The sequence below is a fragment of the Triplophysa dalaica genome, chromosome 7 (genome assembly GCF_015846415.1).
Source record: "Triplophysa dalaica isolate WHDGS20190420 chromosome 7, ASM1584641v1, whole genome shotgun sequence".
In the NCBI taxonomy this organism is placed as follows: domain Eukaryota; kingdom Metazoa; phylum Chordata; class Actinopteri; order Cypriniformes; family Nemacheilidae; genus Triplophysa; species Triplophysa dalaica.
This window is the reverse complement of record NC_079548.1, coordinates 5148344-5160368: the sequence shown is the minus strand read 5'-3', so window position 1 is coordinate 5160368 and position 12025 is coordinate 5148344. Positions and strand designations below refer to the sequence as shown.

The 12025-nt window shown below is 36.6% G+C and overlaps 1 protein-coding gene across 1 annotated transcript in view; it reads left to right on the top strand.

Annotated features, from left to right (window-relative positions):
• Positions 1 to 11002, top strand: part of LOC130426931 (Na(+)/H(+) exchange regulatory cofactor NHE-RF2) — a 22498-nt gene extending 11496 nt beyond the window's left edge. The window contains exons 3-6 of the mRNA XM_056753939.1: positions 3046 to 3246; positions 6788 to 6941; positions 9275 to 9378; positions 9488 to 11002. Coding sequence (XP_056609917.1) covers positions 3046 to 3246; positions 6788 to 6941; positions 9275 to 9378; positions 9488 to 9655 — 627 coding nt within the window. The 3' untranslated portion in view covers positions 9656 to 11002. The remainder of the gene's footprint in view (positions 1 to 3045; positions 3247 to 6787; positions 6942 to 9274; positions 9379 to 9487) is intronic.
• The last annotated feature ends 1023 nt before the right edge of the window (positions 11003 to 12025 follow it).

The following is a 12025-nucleotide window of genomic DNA, read 5'->3' as shown; positions in this document are numbered from 1 at the left end:
AGCTACCACCTAAAGAATAAACTGACTGATTTGAGATATATATACTGTATAGAGAGACTATTCACAATTATTCTCAGTTTTTCTGAATGTACTTTTTATAGGTGTTTTAGGTAAAATTATCATTTTGTTTCAATCTTTGATCTACTAACAATATTTCTCCCAAATATCAAATAAAAATCTTGTTTCTATTTTCATATATTTGCAGAAATGAAAACTGTAGAAACGGGTCAAAATAACAGAAAGGATGCTCGATATTTCAGACCTCAAATACTGCAAAGAAAGTTTATATTCACTTTTAGGGAATACAACAGTAATACTTTTACATGTATTAAGGAGACGTTCAATAAAAATATTTTTTTTATGTGATAACTTAAGTTTTCAAATGTCTTGTCATGCTGTCAGTCTTTCACATTGCTATGACTTTGTCACTCCTGAGGTTTGATGTAAAAATGAACAGACACTTGACTGAAATGACAACAGCACATCTAGAAATGCAGATTAAATGAAAATGAGTTTCCTTTACAGTAAGAAATGTTCCCTTAAACGTCAGCATGTCTAGACAGCAGGCAGCTATAGTTGCTCTAGCCATACTTGATTGAAAAGTTAAATGACACTGAATGCCAATGACCTGTTGTTTGTACAGGTTTAACATTTTCTGTGGTTTTCTCACATCAGCAGTGATGACCAGCTGTGAGAGGGTTAATGATAGTCACGCGTGAGAAAACCCTGAGGTCCATGTGTCAATAATTCAGAAGCGTCTGTATCACTTTACAAGCGCAAGCTTTCACGCACGCGCGCGCGGTTTGTTTTGACAGGAAGTTTCAGGAATTCTTTGCGCCGCATCTGCTGTTCTCCCGAGTGTTTTCCTATAGTTATCCACACACATCTGTGTTTCAGCCGGAACAGAAAGCTCAGGACGCGGGAGTAACAGGAAGAGGGCGTAATGCCAGGTGGAAATATTATGAACCTGATGGTTCAGCAGAGAGATGGATCTGCACTGAATCTCACAGTTGAACAGTGGAAGTGTTAGAAACACAAAGAGAAATGTTTGTTCCACCCACCGGACCTGAGAGCTTCACTTTCTCTCCTCTCTGGCGTGTCAGTAACAGTAGTTCCTCTGTCAGGGCTCAGAGAACTGTAGGTGGGATAGATGTGTTATTGGCTCTGTGTGAAATGACTGTGGATTGTTGAGAATATGCTGTTCTGTGTTGTACATTCAACGTCTACTGTCTCTTGTCCAAGAGATCTTTCTCACTGTCAATCACATTAATCTCATCACAGCAAACAGGTTCAACCACAAGATCCAATTCACAGACCGTGAGAATGTCACATATTCATCGCAAATTGAGCTTTCAAGCTTCATGGACAATTGAGATGAATCGAAAAAAATCTGTCTGTCTGTCTGTCTGTCTATCTATTTGTTTGTCTTTATATCTGCCTGTATGTGTGTCTGTTCTATCTGCCTATATGTTTATCTGTATGTTAGTCTGTCTATCTATTTATCTGTCTGTTTGACCGTCTGTCTGTGTCTGTTTATCTGCCTTTCTGTCTGTCCATTTGTCTGTCTTTCTGTCTGTATGTCTCTCTGTTTATCTGCCTGTCTGTATCTATCGGTCACTCTATTTGTCTGTCTCCCTGCCTGCCTGTCCATCCATCTATTTATCTGTGTGTTGGTATTCTATTCTATTTAGATGTCTGTCTGTCTGTCTGCATGTCCCTCTATCTATTTAGATGTCTGTCTGTCTGTTTTTGTTATTTCTGGTGGTCTGTCTGTCTGTCTCTCTATCTTATCTGCTCATTTATCCGTCTATCTATTTGTTTATCTGTCTGTTTGTCCGTCTGTCTGTCTGTCTGTCTCTATGTGATTTAAAAAGTACAACATGTTTTCTCTATCGGTTTATCTGTCTGCCTTATGTCTGTCTGTATGTCTGTCTGTTTATCTGCCTGTCTGTTCATCTGTCTGTCTGTATCTATCGGTCCCTCTATCTGTCTGTCTGCCTGTATGTCCATCTATCTACTTATCTGTCGGTCTGTCCTATTTCCTCATTTATTGGTCTTTCTGCCTGCCCGTCCATCTTATCTGCTCATCTATTTGTCTATCTATTTTTTCATCTGTCTGTCTGTCTATCTGTTTGTCCATCTGTCTGTTTGTCTGTCTGTCTGACTGTCTCTATTTGATTTAAAAAGTACAACATGTTTAGTCTATCGGTTTTCCTGCCTGCTTGTCTGTCTAACTGTCTGTCTGTCTGTCTGTCTGTCTTATCTGCCCATCTATCTGTCTAACAATTTGTCTGCATGCGTGCCCTTCTGTCTGTCTATCTGTCTGTCTGTCCACCTATCTGTCTATCTCAATGTGAGTCAACAATTACAACATGTTTCTATGTGTTCTTATGCGGAAATGTTCTGCTTTGTAGATGTTCTGTGATTAAAAGATGTTTTGATCATTAAGTACAGTATGCGCTTTTCCAGCTCGCACAGTAGTGTTTGTTTGTGTGTTTAATGTCCAGAATATCTTCAACCTTTGACCTTCCGTTAAATTACGTCATAATAATAACACATAATAATTTCTATAAACAAATGAATAGTTATACATAGTGGTATTTCTAGGCCAAGCATAAGATGGTGTCCTCATATAACCTACACTGTACTATGTTCTCTTAAAGCCAACCATTATGTTGTCCATAATAGACTTCATTGTGGTTGCTATGGCGACATGATGCAAGGGCATGATTTCCTCTAGACTGCTCCTGTTGGATATTTTCTAGAGCTCTTTACTTGGACACATTAATACTTCTTCACATCATGTTATTTATAGACCCAGATTCTTCTGTATATCTAGTGGCCTCGGATTCTGTGTTCACCTGACCAGTCATACCATCTTGAATGAACAGTAGACTTCATATCTCAAATCTTATTTTTGGTTTGTCATGCTACATTTGTAGTCTCCGCTGCACATTCTATAAGGAAAATATGTCAAGGTCTTTATTTAAAGCTTATAGATGTACTTTTACATTTGTTAATAAGTGTCTGTTTCTCATATCTCAGGAGGTTCAGCCATCGTCGGACTCCTCGAGTAGAGATCCACCTGAGCTTCTGCCGAGACTGTGTATCCTCGCCCGGTCCGATACAGGTTATGGCTTTAACCTGCACAGCGAGAGGTCAAAACCTGGTCAGTACATGCGGGCCCTGGACCCCGGCTCACCCGCAGACCGCGCTGGACTCAAACCACAGGACAGACTCATAGAGGTGAGAGAGGGAGCACAAATTATCCGCTTTCTCTGGCTTTTAAGTAACGTGAAATTGCCGTTTGTTTCCCAAGAATCGTGCACATCAAACCACAGTGCAAATATAGACAAGTTATGCTTAAATGTGCTTTAACACTTGTGTCACGTTCAGCAATAATACATCAGTGAAAGAAAGGATTGTTTTATTGATCCCATTGGGACATTGGAAATATGATGGCTTACATGTGTGTGTTGGCAGTTTACTAACACACATGTGCATGATGATTCCCACGCTTTCTAAATTCACACACTGAGAGATCCATCACATTGAGAGGCATGTGGGCGGCATGTGATGATGCGATGACTCTCACTAAACGTTTCTGTTCTTCACAAAATGAATCAAGAAGTAACCATACTGTAAACCAATATACAAATAACATCAGAAATCAGAAAATTTGAATGCATTATTACAAAAATAAATACACTTTATCTCAAATACATCAAGTATAGATGTTTTCTGTAGTCGTTGCTGTAAATTAATACATTTTTATACTGTTTATCATGGAGTTCATGATTTAAAGAATACTGCGTTATGGCCTGTGCCCTACAGACACCTGTTGATGTTGTGTGAGAGCAATGTAAGAGGTTTTGTTTCATCAGACCTGTTGCACTAGATTACAACACATGGCACAACTTTAGAGTTTTTAGTAGTGTTTCATTAAATAATCAAATTAGATGACATGTTTCTCTTAAAATTGTGTAAACAAAGGAGAAGGTTGTTAAAATACATTGAGAGCTGTAACATAAATGTAGATTGAACGGGTAAAATAATCAGGATTTGTGTAAATCAGATGAGAAATGTTTGAGTTCAGGAGATCTACTTCTTCACGAGTTCTGGATATCTTCTCTAATATTGACTTTTGATTGCAGACTTGACACACATGAGCTCAGTTTGAGACATTCTTGAGATCTCTTTCGAAACTCTAATGGAGACATTTGTTAGATATGAATAGATATAGGAGATCAGCAAAACATTTGTTTGTTCTGCTGAACACAAAGGAAAATATTTGGAAGAATGTCAGTAACCAATCAGATCTCATCCCCCATTGACTCCCATAGTATTTATTTTCCCAAATATGGCAGTAAATGGGTAAATCTGTTGGGTTACTGACATTCTTCCAAATATCTTCCTCTGTGTTAGGCAGAACAAATAAATGTATACAGCTTTGGAACAATCTGAGGGTGAGTAAATGATGACATAATTTTCATTTTTGGGTGGAGCATCCCTTTAAGCAGCATATTTACTAGTTTTGACGCTGGATCTTAAGTAGCAAGGGAAAAATTTTAGTAAAGTACAAAAATACATTGTGTGGGTCAAAATTATCGATTTTTCTTTTATGCCCAAAATCATTAGGTTATTAAGTAAAGATCATGTTCCATGAAAATAGTTTGTAAATTTCATACCTTAAATATATAAAACTTATTTTTGTGAGTGGATGGCCTGCTACATGGCCTCAGATGAACAACTTCAAAGGTAATTTTCTCAATATTTAGATTGTTTTGCACTCTCAGATTCCTGAGTTTTAAACGGTTGTATCTCAGTCAGATATTGTCCTATTCTAACAACTCATACATCAATAAAAAACTTATTTATTCAGATTTCAGATTATGTAAAAATCTAAAGTTCAAAAAATTTACCCATAAGACTGGTTTTGTTGTCCAGGGTCACATTTTCTCTCCATTTATTCTCATTAAAGTCTAGAAATAACATATATTATAGAGATATTATAGAGATCTGTGATTTTTCAGACAGGTTTTTATGTCAATGATTTTGAAGCAGCAGTGTGTAGTCAAGAGTGTAATTTTTATAAGTTTCTTATTAATTATTATTTTTCATTTATTTCTTTATTTATGGGAGGGCTGTCAAATGATCAATTACAATTAATCACATCCAGAATAAAAGTTTGTGTTTACATAATGTCTCTGTACTGTGCCTTATAATTTTGTACTTTGAACACATACACATATTTAAGTATTAGGATTTTAGTTGTATTTTTTATATACATATTATGTAAATTATGTATAAATGTTTATTATTGTATTATTATAAATGTTTATCATTTTTCTCTAATATACATATATATATATATGTGTGTGTGTGTGTGTGTGTGTGTGTGTGTGTGTGTGTGTGTGTGTGTGTGTGTGTGTGTGTGTGATTAATCGCAATTAATTGTATACGATAACCAGACAGACAGATGCGATTATTTGCTATTTAAAAATATTTTTAATTTGTTGAAATTTGTAGCCAAAATGATTAATTTTTACAACTACAATCAGTTACATGTAATTATAAATGCATTGAACCATTCAAAAATCTCCTTTAAAACTCACGCTCAGACAAACACGGTCACTTTTTAAACATGAGTTTGTTTTTCATCCATGGTAACCTATCATTTAAACATTGTATATAATGACCAAATGAATAATAATATTAATGCTAATGTTTTCCAGATTAAGAGTTCAAAGTAAAACCAAATCAGTTGCTTTCGACATCCATTCTTGATTTCACCCCATCTTTCACCGTTCTGTGATTCTCTCCATATCTCTACCGGTTGTTGTTCTCACCTTCTGTCCCCTGTAAGCCCCGCCCCCTTGAGTTCTCCTCAGTGGATAAAAGCGCCCCTCTTTTCTCTGTCAGGACACTGATACCTGAAACCCACACGACTGCCCGTGCGGCCACAGCAACACGCATTCATATTTGATGATGTTCAGTTGAATACAGCACACGCTCCATCTGTGTTCAGGACACACCGGCTGATAAAATCGCCTTCAGCAGCAGGCCAGCGCTCGGGGAGCTTCTTTTTGTTTTGATTGATTCGATTGTAATTTGGGTAAAATGTCTGTCCTCCGTTCGGCTGATTGGGAACCACAAAACATGTTGCTAAGCAACCGATAGAGCGGCAGTGTAATGTGTGAAATAGGTTTAGAAGAGGGAAACAAACCCTTTATATCTGATGAAAGACACAAATATGAACCGGATTGAATGAAGTTACTGGGGCAAGGGGAACACCATCAAATACTGCAGACAGTCCCAGAAATCCTGTGCTTTATACCTTTGTTTTGACTAAAAATGCACAATATTTTAACAAATCTATATTAACATATTATCATTTTTTAAGAAGATATTGTTTTGAATAAGCAGATATATCAAAGTAAGAAATTTGGGGTTTTTCCTAGGAGAAACATATATGGGAGTATACTGGAAAATATTATGCACCTGAATTAAAATAAAACAACTCAATCGTGCTCATTTTCAAAGCGATGTATTTTTCAATTTATTATAATACTATAATATATTATTATTAACGATGTATCATTTTTTTTTTTTTTATTATTCTTATATTGAAAATATATATTCAATGTAATTTCATACAATTACAGTATATTCATATAGAGGATATTATATTTTCTTTGCATGATGATTAACCAATATTTTTTATAAATATTTAATAAAAAATGATCATTTTATACTGTTTTTCAGTATTTAATCTCTCTCTCCACAGGTAAATGGTGTAAACATTGAAGGTATGAAACACGCTGAAGTTGTGGCCTTCATCAAGAACGGAGGGAACGAGACGCGCTTGCTAGTGGTGGATCCAGATACAGACGATCATTTTAAGAAGTTGGGCATCACCCCAACCAGCATTCATGTCAAAGGTACGGAGTTAAAGACGGATAAAATAGTTTGTGCTGTATTTGTTTATGTGGAGCAGTCACGTCCTAAACGCGAGTTTTAAGAAACTGGTGCTCAAACATATCTGTGGCTTCAAATAATGTTTTGATAACTGCTTAAAACCTGTTTCACGTGCGTTTTTCATAAGATGGAAAGTGAATTTGGAGCCGTATGTGCATAGAAAGTAGGCTTGTTTGACCATAAAAAATACATAAACATTTCTACAAGTGCACATCAGATCAGAACAGCACTCAAAACTGAATACTATATATTGCACAATAAGTCTTATAAGTGGGGTTTTGATTTTCCTGGGATTTGAGGGGGAGTTTAATGTTTTTGGTTTACAATCAGACAGATGCTCAGCTTTCTCTATGTAGAGGTGTCTGTCTCTGGCCGGAGGCCATTAAACGTTGGGCTGAAGGCCATTTTTGTCATTGAATGTTGTGTGAGACCCGTTCTGTTTGCCAGCTGTCCGGCTCCTAACATACGGGTCGGATTAAGGTTAAATTGAGGCGAGCACCTTGAACAGGCTATTGAAAGATATCTCAGATAATCACTAGCTGGCAGGAATCGTCCTTTTTTTTCCGCATGACGGATCCCCGATTTGGTCGACTCGAGGGTCATAAGGGCCCGCTCCATTTGCGTTCCATCTAGATGTCTAAATCTGCAGACCTTCAGCTTTTTAGCATAAATAACCCAGTTTAGTTTAATCATGACACACACATAGGTTAACTGAAGGACCAGATCAAGGTTTTTCATGCTCTTTGAATCATGTTCTGTCCATAATCTGCAATATTCTGTAGTAGCTCGTCATTCGTTCATCCTTTTTGGTTTTTTTGTGGAACACAAAAGAAGATGTTTTGAGAAATGTCTTGGTGGTTTTGTGTTTATACAATGGAAGTCAATGGGCTCCAATGTTGTTTGCCTACCAACATTCTTCAAAATATATTCTGTTATGTTCTGCCAAAGAAAGATAGTCATACAGGTTTAAAATGGTCAATGACTAATGATAGAGTTCTTGTTTTTTGGGGAATTTTTCCTTTAAAAAGGCACTTCATAATGTGTGTGACTAATATGGGGAGACTACTTGGAGTTATACTGACACCTGGTGGTTGCTCAGTTTGTGACATTGTTGAGATCTCTCATAACACTTAAAGCAACACTATGTAGTTTTTTACCTTAAATAATGTTTCTAAAATGATTTTAGTGGTAGAACAAGTCTGTACGATTTCTACTACCGCTGCTACCTGAGAAGCCACATAGCGGTTACAACCAGACTCTGTTAATTTTGTGGTCACACAGCCCCGCCCATCCCATGCCCGGAGAAGAGTGCGAAATGGTTTCCAAAGGACGTTTCTGCAGTCGCCGGTTTCTTTAGCTTAATCAATAAATTCACGTGTATTGCAGGGAAGCTTATAAAGCGATATTATTTACAACACTGGTAACAGACAATTACACTTCTCAACCACATGGGGGAACACGTGAGCAGAAGTTCTACGGTGCAGCTTTAAATAAAGATATTTGTTTCTTTTTTTTCGCAGAAGAAATATTTGAGATTTAAGGTAAGGTTTGTAACAATTTTACAATAAAATATCCCAAAACCACTAAACTAGTGTCATATATTTTGTTCAGCCGAGTACTTACAATATCTCAAATGTTTCCAACTACTTATAAATTGTGAGAAAATCGCCATTCTGAACAGTCGCCTGTCAATGGTGTCACATCCGCGTTCGCCTTTGTTATCACCTTTACTAATGTGGAAACCGCATGACAACAGTGTCGTGGGTAAATGCGGAAGTAGTGTCTTGCGTCTAGCAAGCCGCTTACTTGTTTCGAGCAGTCACTTATTTATGGACCACAATTATTCCCAATTATATAACCTCATCCGCTAACATGATTTCTCGTTCCCGTCTGATTGATGGCCATCAGCGGTGGAGTTGAGTCCCGTCATTCCACGCTCCTTCACAGAGTCATCAAGCGCGAGTCATTGTTGTTGTTTCGATCGTGCGCCCTCTAGCGGCGTTTTTTTGCAAACTGCACCTTTAAGCAAACGTTTCTGTTTTGCTCCAGTTAATCTCTTTGCTGTTTAGGAGAAATCCTTGCGATTTTTTTTTTCTGTGATCTTAAGGGTTTTTAAAAGTACAATTTATTTCCTTAAAGTTAAAATCTATAGGTTGACATCAATAGTGATCTATACGTAGTGCAAATGTCTTTGTTTACGCCGTTCATCAGGTCTATTTTAAAACTGTCCTCTCATCACAAACCCTTTTGATCTTAAAGATGACTGAGCGAGCTTTGATCTTTCTTCCCTAAACAGATTTCGATGAGTCCATTATGAACGGCTCCTCGAGCCCTCACGTGAACGGAACGTCCTCACGATCGACACACTCTGACGCCAGCAGTCAAGACATGAACACACAGGTGGGGGAGTAATTCATGACAGAATTGTGGTGTTGGGTGGAGTACCTCTTTATTGCATCCACTTAAATGTGCATCGAGTCGAAATTCATCCATGTGTGTGTTTGTGTAGATCTCAAGGGACAGCAGCAGTCATATTCTCGACCCCTTTGAGGAAATGGGTCTGTGCCTGAGCCCCACGGCGGCGGAGGCGAAGGAAAAAGCTTACGCCAAGCGCGCTAAAAAAAGAGCTCCGCAGATGGATTGGAGCAAGAAACACGAGATTTTCAGCAATTTCTGAATCGCGAAAAGACACGCTAACACAAACACGTACTTGCTGACGTGTGATGCCCTGGACACCCGGCTGCTTTTAATGGAAAATACTATTTTTGTAGAAAAGAGAAAACTTTCATCATAAAAAGAACAACTCACCATTGGAGAAGACATCAGCTACGCTATATCTTTAAACAACATATGTAAAAACTCCACCGGGCCTGTTCGTAAAGAGTTTCTGCGCTGTCTTCCTCGTTTTGTTTTCATTCATTTTACTTAAAAATCATGCATTTACAATAACGCCAAAAATGTACATTTGGATTACGATATTTGAAAATACAAAACCATTTGGGCGCTGTTTGGTCGATGGGACACAATCCAATATTCAATTTAGATTGACCAATTGAATGAAGCTTTTTTATGTTGTAGGTTTTATGAATCATTACTTATGAAGGAATCTTTGCCAAAGACAATCTGCCCATGTTTAATCTCTACGGATTGTTTTATTCGAAGCGTTGAAGGGAAAACACACTCATATAGTGTTGTGGAATTATTGAGCTTTCAGGAAGGAAGAAAACTGGAAAAACAAGCAAGAAACTTCACTTCTTCAACACTAGAGGGCGCTGTCGGTGGACTTTTGCTCTTCATTGTGACAGAAGCACTTGGATGGAGTTTTATATCTCAACCGACAGAGGGACCAAACAGTCCATAGTGCAATAAAACTGGGATTTATGAGATGAACAAGGGGTCATAAAAGTTATACCACAGTGTCGTTTCAGTATTGGCTGTATGGTCTATTCTGAGGTGTGTTGAAACCTGACAGCATGCTAGAAATAACAAACCATGCAAAAATGAAAACGGAATCAAAACCAATCAAACTCATTCTTGTACTCGTGTGTATCTGCACATGGAAAAGTTGGAGATGTTGGAAAAAGTAATGTACACAATACACAACCCACTCATCTCATGAATGTTTAACACGGGTCGATTGAATAAGGACACTTAGTATATGATCTATTGGTGGAGTCAAAAATTCATGGTCAATAATGCAGACAATCCGAGCGCTATATACATTTACAGCACGCATTATGTGATATATTAACATTAGCATTACTTTAATATCCCTAAATATTTCATGATACATTCCATGTTTGTAATGTAGTATTAATGTAGTCGAGTAGTTTTTGTTTCAGCGTTTCCCTTTCATTCCCCGGTGCTGACATTGAGCACAATGGGAAATCATTTCCTATCAGAATATATGAGTATTATTTTTATCAATAAAGTGTGATATTCACATTCAAAATCATATTTATCAGAAAGTGTGGTGAAGCCACGTGTTTTTTAACAACTTTCCCACATTAAGAAATACTTTAGTATAGACCACTGTGCAAGATGTGAACAGAAGTCTATAAGTACTTCTGTTTTTATTTTTTGTATTATTATTTTTTAAGTCTTACATATACAGGTTAATATAAAGGTCATTTTTGATTCTGTTATATAAGTTCTTGGTTTTGTTTACGTCTCCAGCAGTGGTCTATACAGAACTATAGTATGCTCTGTTCTAGTTACTATACTATAGTGATATATATTTACTATAATATATTCTAGTATTCTGAAATATTCATTATATTGAATTGATCAATTGTAGTACATACTGTAGTATACTTTTACTACAGTAAAAGCTTTCAAAGCTAGCATCTAGAATTTTTATATCTTACTATAATGCCGTAACATTTTATTAAAAAACTATAGTTTGCTACATGCATTTTTCATGTGGGCATGTTTTTAATTGTTGTTGACAAAGCAGATACAGTTATGTAGTATCACAAGGTGTTTATCACAAAATTTTCAACAAGAATTAAACTCTTTAAATATAACGTTATGTATTAAATATAAATGACACAATAAAAAAAAATAAACCATTTTTGGTTAGCAAACTGGTCATAAAAACATTGGTCAACATGAGCAGTTTTTTATTTTTACATTTTAACCCAAACATAATGTAGTGAGACATAACAATGTAGTTTTAACAATAACAGCATAAGCAGTAACTGTAATGGTAACCCAGATTTGTAATAAATGCCACAGTTTCTTATATTTTTATTTTAAAATTTCAATATTTTTGAAAGAAAATTAAGATTCATTAATTAATATAACTTCATTTGGTGCCGCAAGTTTAAAAATAATAGTTGTCACCAGTATACAGCAGAAATGATCTCTGCAAATAAGTTTCCAGTTCTCACATATAACTTCTTTTTAAAAAAATGATGAAACTTGAATTTTCTGTAGAAATATGATATGAGAGAAGCTTGCGCATGCAAAACTTCCCTACTGTGGTGTGGTGTGGTGTAAGGGTGGTTGCTAAGGTGGCTGTAACCCATGTTGCTATGCAGTTGCT